General features: G+C 43.1%; 1 protein-coding gene across 4 annotated transcripts; it reads left to right on the top strand.

Moving 5' to 3' along the window:
- Nucleotides 1-2784: 2784 nt before the first annotated feature.
- Nucleotides 2785-26388, top strand: LOC125446392 (zinc finger protein 271-like). 4 transcript variants are annotated; one of them, XM_059639696.1, is made up of 6 exons: nucleotides 2785-2984; nucleotides 5079-5568; nucleotides 10188-10760; nucleotides 13185-13538; nucleotides 18980-21320; nucleotides 25552-26388. In XM_059639696.1, exon 5 carries the CDS (start codon nucleotides 19432-19434, stop codon nucleotides 20197-20199), a length of 768 nt encoding a protein of 255 aa, XP_059495679.1. In that variant the 5' UTR covers nucleotides 2785-2984; nucleotides 5079-5568; nucleotides 10188-10760; nucleotides 13185-13538; nucleotides 18980-19431; the 3' UTR covers nucleotides 20200-21320; nucleotides 25552-26388. The 4 variants fall into 4 exon arrangements, with proteins under 4 accessions (XP_059495679.1, XP_059495678.1, XP_059495680.1 ...); XM_059639695.1 differs by lacking the exon at nucleotides 2785-2984 and adding an exon at nucleotides 3469-3571; XM_059639697.1 differs by lacking the exons at nucleotides 2785-2984; nucleotides 5079-5568; nucleotides 10188-10760; nucleotides 13185-13538 and adding an exon at nucleotides 11468-11892.

The following is a 26388-nucleotide window of genomic DNA, read 5'->3' as shown; positions in this document are numbered from 1 at the left end:
TTTAGTTTTTAGGAAAATTTCTCAACTCAGAAACATTGTCACATTAGGAGTTCCTCAAATAGTGAGTCTATTGTTAATCAATCCTAAACGGATTATTCACAATATCAGTAAGAGAGTAAAGTTTATAATTTCAGCTCCTGGTCTAGCTGCTCAATTTATGGGGTCATACAGTGGAGGCCTTAGGACAGAACCATTTTGACTGATTACTTCCACAGTCTGATAGAATAGAATTAGCTTAGTTGTCACAAGTACTCAAATGCGTACAGTGAAAAGTGTAAAAGTCACTGCCTACAGCACCTTCTTGGGTACAAAGGCCCCTATGTACAGCTTTCTCTGTTACAGGTTGTGTAAAAATAGAGAAGTAAAAAATCCAGCATTGCAGATTTTAGGTATAAGTTATAAAATTGAAAAAAAAATTAGAACACAGTGTTGCGCCCCAATCCATGCTGGCATTTGGCCTCCAGTCCACACCAGGCCTTGACTCCAGACCATGTTTGGCTTCACCTCAGAATTCATGAGGCCAGGAGATTGGTCTACAGCCACCTCAAGACTGAATGTCCATGCCAAGGACATGGCTGAGAGATTGCCACATATTACCCAAAGACCACCACGCTGCGTGACCGTGATGTCAGGCCAAAACAATGCCATATCGGATCAAGAGGACTCTACGCTGGGCCAGTAGGCTGCCATGCCAGGCCAAGATGGCCTTGTGCAGAACTGGGAGGGTGCTATACCTGGCTTGTGCTGAGGCCAGGAGTTTGCAGGCTGTGAGTTTCAAGGCCAAGAGAGAAGATGAGGGAAAAAAAGACAAAAGAGAGAAAATAAGAGAAAATAAGAAAAAGAATGGACAGAGCAGACGAGCTCCAGCTGAAACGTCCTATTCCACCACCATCTTGGATGCTGGTCTTGTAGACTGGTCCATGAGGAGCAATATTCCCTCTGAGCTGCATGTCTGTGCAGCTGCTTGGAGGGTCTGTGCATACCTTTGGAATATCTGGTGTTCTGGATTGCTCAGTCAATGACATTGCCACTCTGCCATAACCTCTCACTTCTGGGGAGCTCTCTCGGTTCTCCTGAATTTGGTCTCTTCACTCAAATTTTAGCTTAGTAAACTCAAATCTTAAAACACTTGCAAAACTTTGCATCTATAAAACTTCAACTCTTTCAGGTTTTGTTAGCTGACGAAGTTTTCAGTCCACCTCATCTGCTGCAGCTGCACAATTCACTGCTGCTTGATGAACACTTCTCTGACTGACTCTCTCAGAATGATAGAGAGATAAGAAAGAAGAGCTTCTTCACAAAGAATACTCACTGTTTAGGCAATTACCTTCATGCCCCATATTGGATTGTGTTCCTGATATCTATACTGAGTTCCTATAGCAACCTGCCCATCTCTGACAATAGCCTGTTAACTGGCAATGACCTACACAAATGAAAACCCCCTAGCAAGTAATCTACCACTAGGAGTAACTCTGGCATCCATGTAACAATCGCAGCTAAATGGGTGACTAGAGATCAATCATCACTTCATTCTCCTCGACAATCAATATCACAGTCTTGGCTTCCATTTAGTGCTAACACTCAACCCACTGAAACTCAGTTGTGCCCATACACAAACTCAGTTCAATCCTGTGCTGTTTTCTTAAAGGTATATTACAGTATTGGCACTTAAAAATTGCCAATTTAAAGAATTTCTTCATATTCTAATAATACATACAAATTAACCCTTTTCGTCACTAAGCTTATCTGCAGTACAATCTGATAAACTCATTCTTGTCAGTTCACAAATATGTCAAAAATATCAACTAATTGTGCTGGGGTCCATTTTTCAAAGAATAGATTGAAAAGTAAAGAAGTTGTGGTTGAACTTGTACAGCAACTTACAGAGACCACATTTGGAAAACTGGGCACGGTTCTGATCTCCATTTTGGAAAAAGACATTAAGGACCTATTATGAAATCAGGATGAGATTGACAACTGAGACACTGTAACTATAGGAAAAACTGAACTGGCCAGCACTCATTTCCTCAGAAAAGAGAAGGCTGAGGGGTTACATAATTAATTTGTGGTCGTATTTGAACTTGTGCCTCCTGACTATCAGTTTCAATCTCTGATTACTAGTCCAGTGACAATATCATTATACTAACTCCTTCCACATGTTTAAAATGATGGGTTATAAAGTCAAGAATATTGGGGGTAAATGTAGAGAAAGTGCAGTCTCTTGTGTGGAAGGAATTCATCAGTATACAATGGTGACAAATAAATCCAATGAGGATTTCAAGAGAAATTTCACCAAGAGAATAATGAGAATGCAAAATGTTCTCCCATGGGGAATGTTGAGGAAATAGTTTGGATGCAAACGATGCAAGGCTGTATAAGTCAATGAGAGAAAGAAAGAAAGAGAAGGTTATGCTGAGAGGGTGAGATAACAAAAGGAGGGAGAAAGCTCTCATGGGGCATAAGCACCAGGTAAAAGCTATTAGCCCAAATGGTGTGTTTCTGTGTTTGAAAAACTTGAATAAAATCAAAAAAATCTGGAAATCTTGACCCATTGAGCTGGCATCTGCAAGGGCAAACCAATAACATTTAAGCTGAAGATGACACTTCATCGGACTACAAGTTGGATGTTAGATGCACTTCTCTCCTTTTAGACCGTACTGCTTCCTCGTGTACCTCCCTCCTGTCCATGTGCTGATTCCACCACTGGACGGCGTTACTGCCTGGGATGCTGTGGGTCTTCCTCTTCTGATCTACTGTCAAGCACATCCGAAGATGTAGGGCTGGATGAACACACAGGCCGAGCAGCATCAGAGGAGAAGGAAAGCTGACATTGCGGGCCTGGACCCTTCTTCAGAAATCGGGGAGGGGAAGGGCATTCTGAATTAAATACGGATTGAGGGGGAGACGGATAGAAGATGGATAAAGGAGAAGATAGGTGGAGAGGAGACAGACAGGTCAGAGAAGCGGGGATGGATCCAGTAAAGGTGAGTGTAGGTGGGGAGTTAGAGAGGGGATAGCTCAGTCCCGGGAGGACGGACAGGTCAAGGGGGAAGGATGAGGCAGGTAGGTCGGAGATGGGGGTGGAGCTTGAGATAGGAGGCGGGGATAGATGGGAGGAAGGACAGGTTAGGGAGGCTGTTGATGTCAGTTTGAGAGCATTAACTTGGAGGAGTGAGACTACGCCTGCAATAAATAGGGTTTTATTCAGATGGCGCAATGACAAGTTTAAATCCCCACCTGATCGATTCTCGAAGTCACCTCCATTTCACCGGTGAGTTTCCCAAGCTTCAGGAGACTCCTGATAACAAAGTGTGGAGCTGGATGAACACATCCTCCTAAGATGCTGATTGGCCTGCTGTGTTTATCCAGCTCCACACTTTGTTATCTCGGATTCTCCAGCATCTGCAGTTCCTACTATCTCTGATTCAGGAAACTCATGTTGCTGCAGAAATATTTGGATTGACTGTGAGAGACGTCAATCAGAGAGCCCACCCACTCTGCCCATTCGCTCCTCTTCCTCTTCCAGAGCTGGTTCACTTCCTGTAGGGACTGAAAACCGAGTGAGGAGATGGTGAGTGAAGGAGCAGCTTTTATACAAATTGTATCCCATAATATCCACACCAATCTTCAGGCAGTCTGACTATCCTGTGGGTAATCAGGGGTGGAAATGTCCGATTTGCTGAGAGAGCTGTTTACTCGGTGCTTTGTGCTGAACTGTTTGACTGGAGCTGTGTGTTGGATATTGAGGGTGTTTATTGGAAGCATTTCCCTCCTGATTTCCAGCCTGAGGTTTGTTGCTGGCCCATTCTCGAATATGAGGTGAATGTTGTTATCTGGGAGGTGCAGATTCTTACTGATTTCCGGCTGTTTAGTTCTGTGTATGTGTGTGTTGCGAGCTGGTTATTATCCCGTGCGCTAGGAGTGGTCATTTCTCTCCGTGTGTTGGGAACTGGATGTTTCCCGACTTTTCAAATCCTTTTGAGACCTCGCAAATACCGTATTGCTCTAATCTTGAGCATTGTTGATTGGTGATAACTGATGCTGAGAAGCGTTGACCAATTTGCACGAATGGCCTCTTTGTCACGAATTCAACGTATGTGACTTTCTATGGTCAGATTTGAACTCAATCTCTGGATTGTTTATACAGTACCAAAGCAATTTGGCTACAATAAATGGAAATATATTTATTGATTGAATTGGAAAGAACAGTTGGCTGGAGTGTAAAATGGGCAATGAATTCACTGAGCTTGTGCTCTGCTGGTGAAAATTAGTTTTACCCTTAGAGTATGTTTTCAGCAAGAAGAAAATAAGGGTAAATTGTTAAATTAATAGAGATTGTGCAACTTATCTGGTTTTCCAGAATTATTCAGGGAATATTCTGCATAACATCTGAAGACATTTTTATGTTTTCTTTAAAGATTTTACCTGAGGGCCTTGGCCTTTCCCAAAAGCCTGGCTTGGATTTGATAGCCTTGCCCAATGCAGGCGGCATGGCGGCTCAGTGGTCAGCACTGCAGCCTCACAGCGCCAGAGACCCGGGTTCGATTCCAGCCTCGGGCGATTGTCTGTGTGGAGTTTGCACATTCTCCCTGTGTCTGTGCGGGTTTCCTCCGGGTGCTCCGGTTTCCTCCCATAGTCCAAACATGTGCAGGGTCGGTGGCTCGGCCATGCTAAATTGCCCGTAGTGTTCAGGGTTGTGCGGGTTTTGGGGGATGGGTCTGGTTGGGATGCTGCAAGGGGCGGTGTGGACTTGTTGGGCCGAAAGGCCTGTTTCCACACTGCAGGGAATCTAATATAATCAATGCTGTGGCTGATAGCCTCATCTAAGTGTCTGGGAAGATTGGGGTCTGAGCAAAGAAAAGAAAGTAGCTGCATTATCTGCTCCTGATCACAAGGATGGTCCTGCCAGAAACAGAGTTTGTGTCTCAAACTAAGTGAGGAAAAAGAAAGATCTGCATCTGATCCCCTTGCAAACAGGGGTATAGCAGGCTGACACTCACTGTGAAACAGTCTATATCTGAAGAATCAGCCTCTTCAGCTAATTTAGAGGAAATTATGTTTCCTTTTCCTGTTTACAGAAGGATTGCACCATGTTGAACCAGAGAATACAGACGGGATAGACATCACAGATAAATCCCGACCATCACCCAAGGAATAACTGCACAACTATGGGAAGGCAAGCAGTCCCTTCACAGCATTGCTTAGCACAGAGAAAGTTGGGTAATGAAACCATCGTCCGGAAATTGGTTGGGCAAGGAAAGCATTAACATATCATCAGATCTGAAATTGGTTAATGGTGTGAAGTCTTCCATCTGAATCAACCTTTCTGAAGGTTGTGGACGATCGGTCAGAGTGAGGCTAGAAGAAGCGTGAATGGTTCCAAGTGTGGTGAGAGCTTCAATTATTCATCAAGCCTCATGAACCACTGACTCATTCCTGAAGAGCAGAGGATGTTCAAGTTTGATTAATACTTCACAGGGTCATTTGATCTTCTGATATACAAGATGAATCTATTGCTCATTTTAACACAGAGGCAGCTACATGGAAGAGAAAACATTCAAGTGTGAGGTGTGTAAAGACTTCACAAGGTCATCAACACTTGTGAACCACTGATGCATTCACACTGGAAACAGACCATTCAAATGTGAAGTTTGCAATAGGGCTTTTGCACAGTCATCGGGCCTGGTGAATCATTGGCGCATTCACACTGGGGAGAAACCATTCATGTGCAACATGTGTGACAAATCATTCTCAGAGTAATCAAAATTGCACAGACACCAACGCATTCATATGGGGGAGAAACCTTTCACATGTGAGGTTTTCAAAATATCATTCTCGCAGTCATTGGATCTCCGGGCACACCAACACATACACACAGGGGAGAAACTGTTCACATGTGAGATCTGTGATAAATCATTTCCTGATTCATCAGGACTGTTGCTCTGTCAGATGGTTCACACAGGGGATAAGCTGTTTGCAAGTGAGGTATGTGATAAATCGTTCTCAACATCATCAAGCCTCCAAGTACACCAACGAATTCACACAGGGGAAAAACTATTCACGTGTGAGGTTTGCAATAAATCTTTTTTGAATTCGTCCAACCTTTGCAAACGCCAATGCATTCACACAGGGGAGAAACCATTTTGGTGTGAGGTGTGTGACAAATTGTTCTCACAGTTAGAGCATCTTCACACACACCAACGCATTCACACAGGAGAGAAACCGTTTAAGTGTAAAGTGGGTGATAAATCATTTTCAGATTCTTCAAAACGCCTGCTCCATCAGAGCATTCACACAGGGGAGAAACACTTCACATGTGAGGTGTGTGACAAATCCTTTTCACAACCATCAACCTTCATGTCCACGGATGCATTCACACAGGGGAGAAACCGTTCACGTGAGGTGTGCGCAAAATCATTTTCACAGTCATCAATCCTCTGTACACACCAATACATTCACACAGAAGAGAAACCATTCATATGTAATATGTGTGACAAATCGTTCTCCAGGTCTTCAAACCTCCTGCTCAATCAGCTGGTCCACACAAGGGAATGACCTTTCATGGCGAAGTTTATGATAAAGCATTTTTGAATGTTTTTAGCCATGTGGGGCAACATTCACAAGGGTGAAACCACTCATGAATGATGTATTTCACAGGGCATTGCACAGTGTATCTTCCGTTCACTCAGTGCAGTTTCAATGGGGAGGAGTTCTGTCAGGAGCATTGAAACAGGAGTAGGCCATTCAGCCTGTTATAAGATCACAGCTTTTCCAACATTTCAATGCTTTTTACTTATACTGTCCCCAACACTTCGTGTACAATTGGTAATCAAAAATCTATCCCTTTATGCCTTGATTATACTCGAAGACCATGCTTCCATAGACATCTATGGTAGAGAATTTTAAAGATTCATCTCAGTCGTAAATCATCCCCTTCTCATTGTTAAATTGGTTCTTGACCCAACAAGGGGCAACATCTTACCCCCACCTACCTTGTCTATCCCTTTGAGTAATTTGCAAGTGTTAAATAAATCACCTTTCATTCTTTGCAGCTGTAGAGAATACAGGTCCAGTTTACTCAATCCCTCTTTGTAGGATTGTCCCACCATCCCGGGAACAAGTCAGGTGAACCTTCGTTGTACTCTCTATATTACAATAACATTTTTCCTGAGATAAAGGAGGAAAGACTTCGTACGATGGATTCCTGCACTGATTCTCTTCCCTACTGTTTGTGTGCATGCCTGCAGTGTGGGGGCTCTTTTGGTTGCTGCATTGGAAGCTTGGCCAGGAAGTGGTGTCTGGTTAAGTCGTTTGTTTTATGAATGATCAGCATTGGACTTAGAGTAGGTAACTCTAAGTAGAAGATTTGGGCCTAGCATCTGACTCACAGATCAAGCAAACTACAAAATGAGCTGTGACACTTTACATGTTACAGGACATTGTGATGAAACCATTAAGGAAGCCCCTGTTATGTAAGATAGTAATGTAAAAACAGATAAGTGATTATCCAAGATGACATCCTGTGCAAAGGGAGCAGGGTCATTATCCGTAAAGAAGCCAAAAGAGAGATGCTGAAACACATCCTAGACAAATGATGAAAAAATCAAGTCTAAAAGTTGCTGAAAAAGCTCAGCAGGTCTGGAAGCATCTGTGAAGAAAAGAATCAGAGTCAATGTTTCAGCTTTGAAGACCCTTACTCAGGAATGATGGTAGCTGTGAAAACATTGGTTTATATGCAGAAAGTAGGTACAGGGTTGGGGTAGGGAGTAAACGATAGGATAAAGGATAGATCCCGAAGAGAGGGAAGAGCAGATGGATAGACAAGAGTTAACAACCATCTGGCTAGAAGGGTGAATAGCTGTTAGTGGGGGTTGTTAGTGACTAACGATAGGTAGTGTGTAATGGCAGGCTATGTGGTAACAAGGCCTGGTGTGTGGGGTAGGGGACTAGGACATGGGAGAGCTTAGGCCTCAAATTATTCAACTCAGTATTGAGTCTGGAGGGTTGCAGGATCCCCAAACAGAAAATGAGGTGTTGTTCTTCCAGCTTGCATTGAGCTGCGCTGGAATACTGCAGAAAGACAGAGACAGAGACGTTGGCGAGGGAACAAGATAGTGTATTAAAGTGGCAGGCAACCGAAAGCTCAGGGTCTTTTTTGTGAACAGAATGTAGATGTTCTGCAAAGTGGTCAAGCAGTCTATGCTTCATTTCCCCAGTATAGAGGAAACCACATTGTGAGCAGTGAATGCAGTAAACCACGTCCTGGGATAGTAAGAACTGCTGATCCTGGGAAGTTCAGGTGAAGGTACGCTTGGGCTCTTGGTTACTGGGGAGGGAGGGGATAAATGGGCAGCTTATGGTCACACCATTGCCGGTTGCAGGGGAAGGTGCCGTGGAACTGTGGAGGTGTTTTGGGAGTGAAGGAAGAATGGGCCAGGGTGACCTGGAGGGAACGGTCCCCAAAGGGGACCTCCCCTCCCCTATTTCTGAAGAAGGGTCTAGGCCCAAAACGTCAGCCTTCCTACTCCTCTGATTCTACTTGCCCTGCTATGTTCATCCAGCTCTACACCTTGTTATCTCAGATTCTCCAGCATGTACAGTTTCGATTGTCTCTGGCAATTTGATCAAGCTGTCAGATCACTGCCAGAGCTGCGAATTGCAAAGCTGATAACAGTGCAAACATTCAATACACTGTCCAATAGCTAAAGCCACCATATTTCCAGTGGGCTGCTCTCTCATTTGACAGAAACCTGTGAATTGAATTGAATGAGTTATTGTCACTTGCATTTTACAGTAATAATACAGTAAAATACGGTGAAAGGCTTCAACTGCTGCCACATTCTGTCAACATTTTGAATACTTAAAGAATTAACAAAAAAAAATGATTTAACTGAAAGAGTGTCTGTGTTCATTCTCCTGCCTCCGCAATGAGTCCTGAACCCTGAATGGGCAGACGAATGACACTTGTGCCTCCACCCTTCCTCGACTGCCTGTGCCACTACCACCAATATAGGAGTCACCACTCTTTAGGCACTATCTTTTTACATGCTGGGCCCACCTCACCAACACCACTGAGCCCAGATCCCATGTTAAACCCACACTTGCCTCACAATCAGGAAGTCTTCAGGGCAACTGCTGCCTTACCAATAATCAGGGGTGCGAGCTCCGTTGCAAGGTTGCTGCCATTGCCACCACAAGAGCCCTGCTCCAGCAGCCCCCTCCCAGTTGTCACTTATTTACCATCCCACCACCATCCATATCCAGAAGATCAGATGACAATTCTGCCACCTCCATAGAGATTCCACAACCAGACACACATTCCCCTCCCCTCCGTTGCCCAACTTCTGCAGGGACAATTCCCTCTGGGACACTCTGGTCCACACTTCCTTCACCCCAACACCTCCTCACAGCCCTACAGCACCTTCCCCTGTAACAGGCGAAGGAGCAACACCTACCCATTTTACCTCCTCCCTCCCCACTACTCAAGGCCCCAAACAAACCTTCCAGGTGAAGCAACACTTCGCCTGCAATTCCCAGAATCTAGTTTACTGCATTTGCTGCTCACAATGTGGTCTCCTCTCCATTGGAGAAACGAAGTGGAGACTTGGCAACTGCTTTGCAGAACATCTACGTTCTCCTCGCAAAAAAGACCCTGAACTACCAGTTGCTTGATACTTTCATACACCACCCTGCTCCCTGGCCAGATCTTCGCCTCTGGCTTGCTGCAGTGTTCCAACAAAGCCCAATGCAAACTGGAGGAATAACACCTCATTTTCTGCTTGGGGACCCTACAGTTGTCTGGACTCAAAATTGAGTTCAATAATTTTAGAGCCCAAACTCTCCCATGCCCCAACCCTCTACCCCACACACCAGGCCTTATTATCACATAGCCTGCCATTATACACCCCCTCTTGTTAGTCACTAACAGTCCCCATTAACAACTATTCACCCTCCCAGCCTGATCGTTAGCAACTCCTTTATCTGTCCACTGTCTTTGGACTCTATCCTATCGTTTACTTCCTACCCCACCCACCCCTCTATTTTTGGCAAATAGACTGACGTTTTCCCAGCTACCAGTTATAAGGAAGGGTCACCGGACCTGAAACATTAACTCTGTTTTTTTCCTACACAGATGCCACCAGACTTGCTGAGCTTTACCAGCAACTTCTGTTTTTGTTCCCTCCCAGTTGTTGTGTTGCTGACACCGCCATCTTGAAAGGTCTGCTGCCGCTGTTGCCTCCAATTGCTGGGAGAAACAATGTCCGCCATCCCTGACCACTGGAAAGGCTGCTGCCATTCTGCGTTTGGCCTACTTTTGCTGCAATCCTGATGCTATCCATTAACCTGCTGCAAAAGGTCCCAAAGGAAAGAAAAAAAAACAAAGTAGATGGAGAACGGATGAGCCCAGGCTCGAGCCCTCACATGGCCCTTCTACCCTGCCGTGATGTTGAATACATGGTAGTTTAACTTGAGAGTCATCAGGCTGAGGCTGAGAGGGTGGAACCTTCATGGTAATCTCAACAGTGCAGTAGAACTGAGCCTTTGCTTTTGATGTCAGTCTGCATTGCAAATCAACCATTCAGCCAACTGAGCTGTCCAACCTGGGTTATTAGAGGTCGGTTCATTCTGTTGGATGGACAATTAGGTGGAGAGTGATGTTAACAGTGTGGAACATAAGAAGTTGCTGAAAAAGCTCAGCAGGTCTGGCAACACAAGACCATAAAACATAGGAGCAGAAATTAGGTCATCTGGCCCATCAGGTCTGCTGCGCCATTCAGTCGTGACTGATACGTTCCTCAACCCCATTCTCCCGCTTTGTCCACATTACCCTTGATCCCCTTGATAATCAAGAACCTATCTATCTCAGTGTTAAATGTACTGAATGACCTGGCCTCCACAGCCTTCTGTGGCAGTGAATTCCGTTGATTCACAATTCTCTGGCTGAAAAAGTTTCTGTTTATCTCCATTCTAATAGGTCTTCCCTTTGCTCTCAGGCTGTGCCCTCAGGTCCTAGTCTCTCCTGCAAATGAAAACATCTTCCCAACATCTACTCTGTCCAGGTCATTCAGTATTCTATAAGTTTCAATTAGATCCCCCTAATCCTTCTAAACTCCAATGAGTACATTCCAGAGTCTTCAAACGTTTCTCATATGTTAAGCTTTTCATTCTTGGAACCATTGTCATGAACCTCCTCTGAACCCGCTTCAGGGCCAGTACATCCTTCCTGAGATATGGGGCACAAACCAGCACACAATACTCCAAATGTGGCCTGACCAGAGCCTTATACAGCCTCAGAAGTACATCACTGCTTTTATATTAATGTCCTCTCAAAATAAGTGCCAATATTGCATTTACTTTCCTGACTACTGACTCAATGTGCAAGTTTACATTGAGAGAATCCTGGACTAGAATGCTCAAGTTTCTTTGCACTTCAGACTTCTGAACTTTCTCTTCATTTAGAAAATAGTCCATGCTTTTATTCTTCTTCCCAAAGTGCATGACCTCATACTTTCCCACATTGTACTCCATCTGCCACTTCTTTGCCCAGTCTCCTAACCTGTCCAAATCCTTCTGCAGCCTCCCCACCTTCTCAATTCTACCTATCCCTCTACCTATCTTTGTATCATCTGCAAACCTAGCCAGAATGCCCACAGTTCCTTCATCAAGATAATCAATGTATAATGTGAAAAGTTGTGGACCCAGCACGGACCCTTACAGAACACCTCTTATCACTGGCTGCTATCCTGAGGAAGACCCTTTTATTCCCACTCTGCTTTCTGCCAGAAGCCAATCTTCTATCCATGCTAGCACCTCGCCTCTAACACCATGGGCCCTTCTCTTACTCAGCAGCCTCCTCTGTGGCTCCTTGTCAAATGCCTTCTTGAAATCCAGGTAAATAACACTCATTGGAGATTTGTTGACTATTGGAAGTTGTATTCACAACTCTTGACACTTCAATGGTTTGTCCTGTATGTATTTGCCCTTGTATTACCCTTCCACAAAGGGTGCTCCTTGTATGTTAAGGGATCTTATAAGGCCTCCTCAAATTTGAATAGCTTCTCATCTGCAGGAATAAATCAGTAGTTTGTGAGGATCAATCATTGATTGAAGCTCTCATCATGCTTGGAGCCTCTCAACTTCTTCCCAGCCTCAAGCTCACCCATCACCCATCACCCACAGCCAGACCTTCAGAAAGGTTGGTTCTGATGGAAGGCTCCACACCACTGATCACTTTCAGATCTGATGATATGTCAAAGCTCCCCTGAACAGACCGATTTTCAGATGGTGGTTTCACTGCCCAACCTTTTCTGAATTTGGAAATGCCATGATGGGACTTGATGTCTTACTACTTTTGTGTAGTTGTTCCTTGGGTGATGATCAGGAACTGTCTGCAGTAACTGTCATCTCTCAGGTGTAGTATGGTGCAACGCTTCTGTACACCAGGCACAGGGAACACAATTTCCTCCAACTTCCCTCCTTGCTGAATGGGCTGACTGCTCAGTTAGAAACTGTTCCACAGTGAGTGCCAGTCAGCCATTCCCTTGTGGGAGCAGAATCAGTAATAAGTTGTTCATTTTCCCTAATCTGACTATTAAGCACCCTCTGTTTCCAGCAAGGACGTTGGATAACGTAAAACAGGCTTATCGGTTCATGACAGATACAAGTTTAACATGAAAAAGAATCAATATAATTGTCTTCCAAAATAATTTGAAGAAAACATCTTCACAGATGCATTGAAAGATACTTCAATAAATGTGATCACAGGTATAACAGATGAATTGCTCTGGAGCTGAATTAACAATCCGGATATTGTGATTCAAATCCAACCGCAGAAAGTTATATACTGAGAATTACAGTGAGTTACAGATCAATTGGTCCATGCTGAGGTTTATTCTCAACATAACCATTATCTCCCCATTAATAACCTCGCCCTCTCCCGCTATTCCTTTCTCCCTCATATGCTTACCCAGCGAGTGTTGGGTAATAAATCATTCGCAAGTCATTCTCCCAATCACTGTATTCTCTTGAACACAGGGACACTATTTGAGTGCTGTAATAATATTTCCTCTCTATCATTTTTCGGTTTCTTCCTCTGCAACCATCTCTGCTGTGCACGTACTGATCCCCCCCACTGGATGTCATCACTGCCTTGGATCTTCCTCTTCTGTTTGCAAACACCTCAGGCTGTACATCCAACACCGACGCTATCAGTTTGAAAGCCTCTCGGATGAAGAATGCTATTCCCACACTAGAAATCTCTGTCAAACATTTATCAGGGGAACTGAGACAGCAGCTGCAATAAGTGAGGTTTTATTTAGACGGAGACAATGACTAATTCCCACCTGATCTGCTGCTCAAAGTCACCTCCATTTCACAGGTCAGTTTCACAAGCTTCAGAAACTCACGTTGCTGCAGAAATATTTGGATTGGCTGTTAGAGACGTCAATCAGAGAGCCCACCCACTCTGCCCATTTATCCTCTTCCTCTTCCAGAGCTGGTTCACTTCCTATGGGGACTGCAAACCAAGTGAGGAGATGGTGAGTGAAGGAGCAGCTTTTATACAAATTGTATCCCATAATATCCACACCAGTCTTCAGGCAGTCTGACTGTCCTGTGGGTAATCAGGGGTGGAAATGTCCCTTATGCTGTGTGAGAAGATCCATTGAGAGAGCTGTTTACTCGGTGCTTTGTGCTGAACTGTTAGACTGGAGCTGTGTGCTGGATATTGTGTGTGTTTATTGGAAGCATTTCCCTCCTGATTTCCAGCCTGAGTTTTGTTGATGGTTCATTCCTGACTATGAGAAGGTGAGGTGTAAATTATATAGGAGGTGCAGAGGTATGAGGATTCTTACTGATTTCCCGTTGTTGAATTCTGACTATGTGTTGGGAGCTGATTATAATCCAGTGGACTGTGGATGGTCAGTTCTGCCTATGTGTTGGGAACTGGATATTTCCTTTCTTTTTAAGTTTCTACCAAGATCTGTCACTGGTCTATTTCTGTAAGCTTCTCAGAAATAAAAAAAACCTTTCACTGCCACATGGCATCCCAAAGTGAAGTGTTAATGTTGGAAACATGGTCGCTAACATGAGGACAGCAAGCTCCTAGTAATGTGATCTTGACCAGACTATCTGTTTTCTTTGGTGTTTATTGAGGTATTATTGTGATCCCTGAGTTGACTGATAATCTTAAAAAGAGATTTGACGTTCCAGTGAGCAAGTGTAAAGCATATGAGGCACTAATAACATGACAATATTTCATATTTTAGAACTGCACAATCCTCAACTCCTTGAAGCATCAATTGAACAATAAATAAAAGACAACTAATACATGACAGAAAGATATCTCCCCCAACTTAACTTTTAACATAGTGTCACACTTTTTCAGGAATCACTCCAACCTCAGCTTCCAGTAGATTTTCTGTTTCACTGAACCGTAAATATGAGATTTCTAAAAAGGTTCTGAACTGATTGCCAACACTGAGAGCCCCTCCAGTGATTCATTCTCTGGCCTGGCAGGTTAAATCTCCCAGAGTCTTTAGATTGTCACAGGATGTGTCTTTTCACCCAAAGACCACGTTACCTCACACATTCTCTCAGAAAGGACACCCTCTCACCTCTGCTTACTACACTGATTTCGCTCTCTCTCGCGCTCTCTCTCGCGCTCTCTCTCGCGCGCTCTCTCGCGCGCTCTCTCTGTAATCTGAGACTGAACGTCTGCCAGTCAGTACTGGCTGCTGTTGGTTGTCATGTGTGATAACTTTGCATCTTGCTCAACATGGTGCCCAACCCATCTGCTCTGTTGCCAGACAGACCTCCCCCCAACTCACCTTTCACGGTATTCTGTGTTATTTTAAATTTAATAATGGTTTTAAACATATCAACTTTATAAACTTCATTCATAACATACTCCTGATGGACGCGTCTCAACAGTGGGGAGATTGGAGTGGTTTGGTAGGGGTTCTTCCATCAGCACTCCAGTGTGCTGAGCTCCAGCTTGGCTGTGAATGGAAGTGTTTATGCATCTGCTTTCTCCTGTATCTTGACTGGTTGCCCACAATTCTCAACAAGATCTGACAGAATGACAAAGCTTTGTTCTGATCTGTTGAGTGTGGAGTTGTTTGCTGTGTTATTCTTGGTTTTGAGCCTGCTTGTAGCTCTCTAATGTATTCACTCAAGTGTGTTGGGACATTCCTAGGGATGGTGACGGAGGTGTCTGGGATGTTTCCAGACTGATATGATTCAGTTAGTATCATGCTACCTGGGCATTCTGTTTGTCAGCTGTCCTCACTTGGGGTCTTGTCCTCGGACCTTGATAAGAGAAACTTTACTGATTTCGCTGGGCTGAGATAACCTTCATCTTATTGTCCGCATCTCTCTGATTTTTCTTATTGGGTTTGTCGTGATTGTTTATCATAAATAATAGTAGATAGTTGAGAAAATAATTCACAGCAAGGATATATTCTAGTGAGGAAGAAGCATTATAGGAACAGGATACAAAAAAATGAAATAAGGACAGAACTGATAAACTTTAATGTAGTCTCAAGCCAGACAGCAACAGTTACTGTGATAACAAGATGTGGAGCTGGATGAGCGCAGCAGGCCAAGCGGCATCTTAGGAGCAGGTAAATTAATTAAAGTGGAGAGAAAAGTCAAAGTGAACATAGGTTACAAAGGGACATTGATAGAATGCAGAGCTGGGCTGAGAAGTGGCAGATGAAGTTTAACCCTGAAAAGTGTGAGATGATTCATTTTGGAAGAACAAACTTGAAAGCAGAATACAGGGTTAACGGAAAGATTCTTGGCAGTGTGGTGGAGCAGAGGGATCTTGGGGTTTCATGTTCACAGTTCCCTGAGAGCTGCCACTCAGGTGGATAGAATTTTTAAGAAGGCGTATGGTGTGTTATCTTTCATTAATAGAGGGATTGAGTTCAAGCGCCGTGAAGTTAGGCTCCAGCTGTACAAAAGCCTGGTTCGGCCACATCTGGAGTATTGTGTCCAGTTCTCGCCACCTCGGGAAAGATGTGGAAGTGTTAGAAAAGGTGTAGTGGAGATTTACCAGGATGTTGCCTGGAATGGAGAGAAGGTCTTACGAGGAAAGGTTGGGAGCATTATGACTTTTCTCTTTAGAACGATGAAGGATGAGAGGTGACTTGATAGAGATGTACAAAATGATCAGAGGTATGGATAGAGACCTTTTCCTAGGGTGGAGATAGTTTTAAAGTAAAAGTAGGTAGACATCGGGGAGACTTCTGAGGTAAGTTCTTTACTCAGAGCGATAGGGGAGTGGATGCATTGCCAAAGAATGTAGTGGAGTTGGCCTCATTAGTGGCATTTAAGTGGCTATTAGATAGGCATATGGATGATAGTATAAGGTAGCAGTGGAGGTTAGATAGACCTTAGGTTTAGGGTAAAAGTTTGGCACAGTGTTGTGGGCTGACGGGTCTGTACTGTGCTGTACTGTTCTATGTTCTACGTTCATTTGAGGAAGAGGCTTCGAAATAATAATGGGGAAACCCGAATTGAAGAAGAGTTAAATACATTGCATCAGTTGTCACAAATGGAAAACACAAATAGCATTCCACAATGATTAAATATTTAAGGGGCAAAAAGTAACAGTATTGATGGATTTGGAGGTCCTAATGCATGAATCAGAAATGTAAAACTTGCCTTAGATGTGTTGACCCTGGCAGAAATCATCAAATTTTGGTCAGTAAGTCTCATATGATCAGGAAGAAGAGACCACGTCTGGAATGTGGCATAGCCCAAGTGAGTGTATATTTCTTGGATTTTAGAGTAGTGTGGGATTAGAACTGGTAAATATTTCTTTCCTTACTCCTTTTTAAAAGTTTAAAGTTCAGTAGTCCGGTTAAAAGATTATTAAGCTCGATGACTCAACTGCCTGAGGGACAGTTTTCAGCCAATTCCCTGAAGCTTGAATAGAGCCTGAATATATGTTGATTACCATTGAAGCTTAACCAGCGTGAATCATCTCAGCTTTATCCAAGTGTATTTAACAGAAGGTCTGTTGAAAGTGCAGAATAAGGAAGTCTCAGCCAGAGTGAGGCACAGCCAAGTGCCAATATTTCTGGGATTTTGGAGTAACATGGAAATTTGGTACATTGGATTGGAGGTTTTTATTTGGCCTCTTTTTTTGTTGATAGTGTGTCAGGTCTGTTGCAGGATAAATTGAAGCCCTGGATTGAGGGCCCAAGACAAAACAAAAAGTAACATCACAGGAAAACCTTAAATTCGTTGATTACTTGTAACTGCTGATTTGACCATCTATCATAAGTTACTTTCAGATTAAAGTTAATTCAGAAAAACAAAATTACGAGTTAAAAACTAAAAGACCAGCAGGAAATTAGCAAAAAATGAGCAACTAACTAAACAAAATAGAGATGCAGGGCCAGACAGTGTGTTGTCCCAGCATTAATGGGAGCTGGTGGACCCCATTGTGGTTCATAGTGACCACATCTATAACAAATGTAAGTTGCCAGAGGAACTCCTACGCAGAGTTCATGAATTGGTCCCCCTTTTGAGGAAAATATGTTATTTCATTGAGACAATTCAGGGAAAGTAATTAGAATGGAGGTCTGGAGGGATTGTCTTATGAGCACAAGTTGAGACTGTACTCATTGTAATTTAAGAGAATCTGAGGTGATTTCATTGAAACACAGAGGATTCTTAAGGTGCTTGAGAAGATGTTTCACATTATGGGAGAGTCTCGGACCAGAGGGCATAGTTTTAGTCTTAAGGGGCACCGATGACTGAGATTGGGAGGAATTTCTTCTCTCAGAGAACGTCGTCATTGGAACTCCTTGCCACAGTGAGCTATGAGAGCAGAGTTCTTGTGTATATTTTAAGATTGAGATAGACAAATTCTTGATCAGTCCATGAATCAAGGATTTCGGGGGGAAAAGGGAGGAAAGTGACTGAGGAGTGTTGGATCAGTCATGATCCTATTGAATGGCGGAGCTTGAGGGTCCAAATGGCCTAGTCCTATTCCATATGATCTTATGGTAGACAAAAAAAGTAGCAACCATATTCCAGTGAATAATAGGAAATTTTCGGCTTTAAGTTAAAGGGAATGGAGGATAAATTAGGGATGCCTAGCTAAAAGTAAGTCACTGGTCAGACCACAGCAGAACTGCTGTGATTGGTTTTGGTTTCCTTATGTGCGTTGAGGCAGCCAAGAGAAAGTTAATTGGGTTGATCCCAAGTCGGTTGGTTGGTTCTCTACTTATTGGCATTTTAGAAGAACGTGAAGAGACCTAATCGAAACATATGCAAATCTTAATGGCTTGATAGGGATGATGGCAGAGGTGGTTTCCCCTTGTGAGAGTTTCGTACCAGAGGGCAGAAACTCTAAGGGGTTGGCAATTTATGACAGAGACAAAGAGGCATTTCTTCCCTAAGACGGTGTGATTCTCTGAAATCCTTTTACTGCAGAAGGCCTTTGAGACTAGGTTGAGGTGCATATTCAAAGCTTAAAACAGACTGATTCCCCAACAGATTAAAAATCAAAGGTTATAGGGGAAAGGCAGGAAAGTGGATTTGAGGATTATCAGCTCAACTATGATTTTGTTAAATGATGGAACAGACTCAAGGGCTGAATAGCTACTTCTGCTTCTACATCTTATGGTTTGCTCAGGTAGCTTAGAGATAACCATATAGGACTGGAGTCGTACGTGGATCTGACCAGGCAGTTGTTGCAGACGCTCTTGTTTAAGGACAATATTTAGGACTTCTTGAAAGTAGCCCCATTGTCTGCCCCTAGTCACTATCCAGTGACTTTGCTGGATGCAGAAGATGTATGATAGTCATGCGAGGAAAAAGAAAATACTTGCCCCGATTCCCAACAGAGGGGAATATTAGACTGGCACTCACTGTGTAACAGTCTCTAAATGAGGAGTCAACCCCTTCAGCAAAGAAAGAGAGGGAGTTGGAGGAAATCATGTTTCCTTTTCCTGTTTTACAGAAGGATTACACTGTACTATACCAGAGAATACAGAGAGGATAGACACTGCACATAGATCCTGACCATCATCCATGGATCAACTGCACAACCGTGGAAAGACATCCAGTCCCTTCACAGCATTGCTCAACACAGAGAAAGTTGGGCAGTGAAACCATCATCTGGAAATTGGTCAGGCTCGGGAGTTTTAACATATCACTGGGAATGTGCAGCCTTCCATCAGAACCAACTTTTCTGACGGTTCAGCAATGGGTAATCAGTCAGGGTGAGGCTGGAAAGAAGCATGAGTGGCTGCAAGCGTGGTGAGAGCTTCAAACATTCATCGAGCCTCATGAACTACTGACTCATTCCAACAGGTGAGGGGTTACTTGATTGTGAAGTGAGTCAGGAGGGCTCCAAAGGTTCATAGGATAAGATATACCTTTTGGACACACTGTTAACCCACAGACAGCCACATGGAAGAGAAACAATTTAAATGTGAGGTTTGTGAGAAATCTTTCATGACCTCTACGAGGCTGCTGACGCACCAAATGATTCACACGGGGGACAAACCCTTCAGATGTGAGGTTTGTGAAAAGGCTTTCACTCACTCCTCCCATCTCCTGAGGCACCAGAGAATTCATACAGGGCAGAAACCATTCACATGTGAGATCTGTAACAAATCATTCTCTGACTCATCGAACCTACGCACACATCAACGTATTCACACAGGGGAGAAACCATTCACGTGTGCAGTGTGTGACAAATCATTTTCAGACTTATCAAATCTCCGCAGACATCAACGGATTCATACGGGGGAGAAACCATTCACATGTGACATCTGTGACAAATCATTCTCAGAGTCATCACACCTCTATGGGCATCGACGCATTCACACAGGGCAGAAACCATTTCTGTGTGAGGTGTGTAACAAATCATTCTACGATTCATCAACTCTGCGCAAGCACCAACGCATTCACACAGGGGAGAAACCATTTGCCTGTGAGACATGTGACAAATCATTCTCACAATCATCAGCGCTTCGTATCCACCGACGCTTTCACACAGGGGAGAAGCCATTTACCTGTGATGGATGTGACAAATCATTCTCAACATCTTCTCAACTCTGTACACACCAACGCATTCACACAGGGGAGAAACCATTCAAGTGTGAAATATGTGACAAATCATTCTCAAGGTCATCCAACCTCCTACTCCATTGGAGACTCCACTCAGGGGATTAGCCTTCAAGTGTGAGGTTTACAGTAAAGCTTTTATGACATTTTTGAGTCTCCTGAGACCTCACAGGATCTCCTGCACTACCAGCCTGTTCACACCAGAGAGAAAAGATTTAGGGGTGAGTTTTCACACTGTTACTATATCATCAATGGCACAAATCGGAGAAACCTGTCGATTGTGAATTCTGCAATAAAGCCTTAATATGATTATTGTATCTCCTGGAACACAAGCAAACCCACACAGGAACCATCTCATCAAGTTCTTGCTCAATCTGTCCTCAGAGTGTGTAACTGTGTACACAGTCTCACAGTGCAGGGTGTTCAGTGGGACTGAGACACAGAACAAGAAGCAGCTTTCACTCCCATCAAACACCTAGTGATGACATCACCAGTGCTGAGGGATTATGATGTCAACAATGGAGCCACCCTGCAGTGTGATGTCAGTGACACAGGACTTGGAGTAATCCCCATGCAGTGAGGGCAACCCGTTGTGTTTGTATTCACAGTGTTACTCAGTATGTGTTAACAATGTGCACAGATTGAGAGAGAGCCTAGATATTGATTTTGCTTCACGAGGAATTTAACCAACACCTCTTTGGGAGAGAGAAAGTAATGATAAGCATCCTGGTCAAATCTTTCCAAAACAATTGCAAACAATGTTATTTCATTTAAGAGATACCACTTGGAAGTGAAGTACAAACAAGGTAAGCAGATGTGCATCACTGATATGCTGTTGAGAGCTGTACTTGATTTGAAGGAAATTGATGCTGGGTGTGGAGTGTGAAATCTCCCAGATTCAACAAGAAGCAACAGCATGGTGTGCTGTGAAAATCATTATGCTAGTAGAGACATTGGCTCCGACAGATAAGCATCTTCCTCACAGCAAACAAATCTCACAAGATGCAACTCTTCAGATGTTACTGGAAGTTTGATAAAAGGATGGACTGAAGCCATCAAGGACACCCGGTGACTGTAAGGGAGTATTGGACCAACAGAGATGAAGTGATTGCCCAAGGCAGAACTGTGTATAAAGGGGAGCAGGATCTTTATTCTAAAACAATTGACAAAAGAGATGCTTAAATTCATCCTGCACAAATTGTCAAGGAATTGAATCTAGTCTGAGTAAGGTAAGAGAAGTGCTGTTCTGCCCAAACATGAGCAATGAGATAAAGGACCACATCAGCCAGTGCAGTGTTTAGCATGATGATCATTACAAACAAGATAAAGAGCTGCTCTAGACTTGTTGCATCCCAGACAGCCCATGTATGAAGCTTGGAGCAGAGCTCTTCATTCTGACAGGAAATGATTATCTCATCACTATTCAGGTAGGGCAGAGTTAGAGCAGCTGAGGTCACTGGCTCCTAGCGAGATTGTTGAATGTCTGAAAGCACATTTCAGTTGCCATAACATTCCTGGCGTTGTGATCAGTGACAATGACTTCACTTCCCGAGTGAGGAACTCGGACTGTTCCTGAATGATGGGAAAATTCAGCACCACACATCATTTCCAAATTAACTCCAGTCAAATAGAAAACCCAAGGCTGAGGTGAAAGACAGTTGGGGCAATGTATTGCCATGGACAGAGGTCCATTTTTTTATTATGGACATCACTGTGGGTCAGCATTTATTGCTCATCCCGGGCAACCCTTGAGAAGGTAGTGCTTGTGTAAAGTGGGTTACGAGACAGGAGGCTACAGGAAGTAGGCATAAACAGAACATTTTAAAGCTGGCACGCAGAGGAATGGCACAAGGATCAGTGCTGGAAACTCAACTATTTACAAACTATATTGAAAAGGGGAGGCAATGGCCTAGTGGTATTATCACTGGACTGTTAATCTAGAGACCCAGATAACATCCTGAGGATCCTGGTTCGAATCCTGCCATGGCAGATGGTGGAATTTGAATTCAATAAAATATCTGGAATTAAGTATCTAATGATGACCATGAGCCCATTGCTGATTATCAGAAAAGCCCATCTAATTCACTTAGGGAAGGAAAGTGCTATCCTTACCTGGTCTGGCCTACATGTGACTACAGATCCACAGCAATGTGATTGACTCTAAATTGCTGTCTGGGCAATTAGGGATGGGCAATAAATGCTGTCTGGTCAGTGAATGGCCTTACCCCCTGAATTAGTAAAGAAAAGAAATGAATCAACAGAGAGTAATGTCTAGTTTGCTAATGATGCAAAGCTGCATTGAAAGATAAGCTATGGGGAGGTTGTGGGGAGGTCATAGAGAGGCTACTAAGATAGATGGACAGGCTGACTGAGTCAACAAAAAGAATGCAAATAGAGTATAATGACTGGAAGTGTGAAGATATTTACCTTAGTTGTAACAATGAAAACTTTTGAAAAGATAAGAATCTTATAGGCTTATAGGTTGATGTTCAAAGACAGTTCTCCATACTCCTACACATAGCTGTTCGTGTGCAGGTACAGTAAGCAATTAGGAAGCTAAATAAATGTTAGTCTTTATTGTAAGAGGATTAGAGAACAGGAAAAAAAATCCTCTTGCAATTGTACAGGGTTTTGCAGAGACCATATCTGGAGGACTGTCTGCTGTTGATCGCTAATTTTAAGAAAAGTTGTCATTACATTGGAGGTGGTACAGTGAATGTTCAGTAAATTGATGCTGGCATAATGGATTGTCGTATGAGAGGTTGAGTAAATTGGGATGAAAGTCACTGGAGTTCAGCAGAATGAGAGACAATCTCATTGAAACAGACAGGGCTCTGAAGGGGCTTGAACCCATGGACACTGTTTTCATTAGTCAGGGAGTCTAGAACACTGGGCACAGTCTCAGCATTAGGGACTAATCATTTGGGATTGAGATGAGGATAAATTGCATCTCACAAATTGTAGTGAATCCTTGAAATTCTCCATCCCGGAGGATTGTGGGTTCTCCGTAATGTGAATATGATTAAAGCTGGGTAGACAGATATTTGGTTTCTCAGGGGATCGTTGGATATGGGGTGTGCATGGGGTGGGGGGTGGCAGCTGGTGGTAACAGTAGTGTCGAAACTAGAATTGAACCCAAAACCTGCCGTGATCACACTGAATGGCAGCATATGCTCAAATGCACTCTATGAACCACACCTGTTTAATTAGATCCAGCTAAAAGGATTTTTAAAAACTCACTCAGATCCAGCAGAGATGAATAGAAAACATGCCCACTGAAGACATTGAAAGTTGTCCAGTCCAGCAACTAGTGTATCTCGCACCCAAATCCATCTTCCAATAGCTAAACAACCATTGAGGCCAGAAATAGCAACAGTAATGAGTTGCAGGCTTAAAGTGCAATGATAGAAAGTCAGAGTTAATTTTGACAAAGCCGTCAATTTACTTCCTTAGCTAAGAGTTGAACAGAATGGAACCCACGAACATGAGTCAATTCATTTGGTAACTTCAGACTGGTACGCTGTTGTAGTCACCTCCAAAGAAACAGACAGCTGATGAGGTACATTGGATTGTAAATGTATGAATTAGGAGCAAATGTGGGCCATTCAGACCAGTGAACAAGTAATGCCTTTCAGAAAGATCTCTTTGTGTTTCAAATTCCCATTTATCTTTAATAACCTTTGATTCCCCTGAACAAGAATCTATCTACACCTCCATCTTAAAATATTCAATGACCATGCCTCCACCATTTTAAGAGGCAGTGTCATAGTCATGCAGATCCTTCAGTCCAACTCGTCCGCACCGACCAGACATCGTAATCTGACCTAGTCCCATTTGCCAACACTTGGCCCATATCCCTCTAAACCTTTCCTATTCATATACCCATCCAGATGCCTTTTAAATGTTGTAAATGAATGTGCCTTCACCACTTCCCATGGTAACTTATTCCATTCATGCACCACCCTCTGCGTGAAAATGTTACCCCTCATGTCCTTTTTAAGTCTTTCCCCTCTCACCTTAAGCCTCTAAATAAAAGAACATTAGTTGTTTTACACAAAAGGGATAACAAATAAAGCTACATGTAGAGACATTTAAGAAAGCTCCAAACATAAACAGTGAAATAAAATGGCAGCCTATTTCCCAGCAATATCCTTTACCGATATTAAAGCCCTGAGAAACCTCATTTCTTACTTCTTAATTTCTTCCTCTACTGATTCTTCCAAGTTCTTTTCCTTGAACTGATGGAACAGTTTTACAACTACTTTCCAAATCATTGTATGAACTTCTTTTCACAAGTCTGATGCCATAGTACCTCTGAGAGGAAAATATTCTTCTTATTTCTATTCTATAAATGTGATACCTAATTTTTGAACAGTGCCTTATAATTGAGTAATCTCTGACAAAAGGAAGCATATTTCCATGTTCACTTTGTCGAGACTATTAAGGATCATATACACTTCAATCAACTGCCACTCAATCTTCTAAACCCCATTGGAAAGAAACGCAGTCTGTCCAACCTGTCACCCTATGACAACCTGCTCATTCCAGGTATCATTTGAGACCCCCTTTGAACCATCTTCATGCATTCACTTCCTTGAATAAGGAGATCAAAACTGCACACAGTATTTGAGATGTGGTCTATGATGAAAACTCTATACTTCACAGAGAGTCATAGAGATGTACAACATGGAAACAGACCCTTCAGTCTACCTCATCCATGCCAAACAGATATCCGAAAGTACCCTAGGCCCATTTGCCAGAATTTGGCCCATATCCCTCTAAACTCTTTCTCTTCATATACCTAACCAGATGCCTTTTAAATGCTATAATTGTACCAACCTCCACCACTTCCTCTGGCAGCTCATTCCATACATGCATCACTCTTGTTCTGAAAAAGTTGCCTCTTAGGCCCCTTTTAAATCATTCACCTCTCGCCTTTAAATCTGTGCCCTGTAGTTTTGGACACCCCTACCCTGGGGAAAAGACCATGGCTATTCACCCTATTCATGCCCTTCATGATTTTATAAACTCTATAAGGTTACCCTTCAGCACCTGACACTCCAGGGAACATAGCCACAGCCTATTCAGCCTTTTCCCTACAGTTCAAACCCTCCAGCCCTGGCAACATCCTTGTAAGTCTTCTCTGAACACTTTCAGGTTTCACAACATCCTTACTATAGCAAAGAGACCAGAATTGCAAGCAGTATTCCAAAAGTATATAAATATCATTTTTGGAATTTGAAGCAGCATAGAGACAGATGGTGTTGGTTAATTCTGCGAGTGGTTTTCTTTGAAAAAATACTGAGTGTCTTTCTGGAACAGTGTCTAAACCCAGCATTAGGTCAACAACAGGGGACTTCAAACCCTTAATGGTGTTCATGGAAAAATGCTAATATGATCATTCCTTCAGGGTCTCCGGGTCAAATTCCCTTCCTAACAGCATTGTGGTTCTACCCACAGCACATGGACTGCACCAGTTCAAGAAGGCACCTCGCCATCATCTTTTGAGCGCACCTAGGGATGAGCAGTAAATGCTGGCACAACCAGCAATGGCCACATCCTATGAATGAATTTGAAAAGGATCCATTGAATTGTTTCCACTCTCCACGGGAAAGAAACTTTCAAGAATCAGATAAGTAGAACCCCAACGAGTAGTTCTCTGGACTTGACTCTCTCGAATGGATAGTGTTGGAAAACAGATTGAAACTTTGTGTTGTGCTATGTTTTAAATCTTGCCATCTGAATTCTGCATTTGGATTGCTTGGATTGTATTTTTTATTTCTTCCATTGTGTAATAAACTTCTGTTCTGCTATTGAAGAAAATGTACAGCCTCTTATGAATACATCTCAGTCACTAACCACCACGTTAATTGATCTCTCAAGCCACGTTTCATCCAGTGAACTGACTTGTCCAGCGGTATCATTAACTGGGATCATCAAGATCCCTTCACTGACTTGTGTAATTGAAGCATAACATCCTTAGTTTTGTAAAAACCGAAAGAACTGCAGAGGCTGTAAATCCAGGACAAAAAGTTGCTGGAAAAGCTTAGCAGGCCTGGCAGCATCTGTGAAAGAGAAAACAGAGTTAACGTTTTGGGTCTGGTGACCCTTCCTGAGAACTGACGGTTACTAGGAAAACGTCAGTTTATATGCAGAAAATAGTGAGGTGGGTGGAGGAGAGAGTAAACAATAGGATAGAGCCTAAACTGAGAGAAAAAAACAGTTGGACAGACAAAACTAACAAAGTGTGAAGCTGGATGAACACAGCAGGCCAAGCAGCATCTCAGGAGCACAAAA

This window comes from Stegostoma tigrinum, chromosome 34 (assembly GCF_030684315.1).
Source record: "Stegostoma tigrinum isolate sSteTig4 chromosome 34, sSteTig4.hap1, whole genome shotgun sequence".
Taxonomy (NCBI): Eukaryota; Metazoa; Chordata; class Chondrichthyes; order Orectolobiformes; family Stegostomatidae; genus Stegostoma; species Stegostoma tigrinum.
The sequence above is the reverse complement of the archived record's forward strand: the minus strand, read 5'-3'. Positions and strand labels throughout refer to the sequence as shown.

Coding starts and splice junctions, on each gene's coding strand:
- LOC125446392 (XM_059639696.1), top strand. CDS start 19,432: ATGGAAGAGAAACAATTTAAATGTGAGGTTTGTGAGAAATCTTTCATG.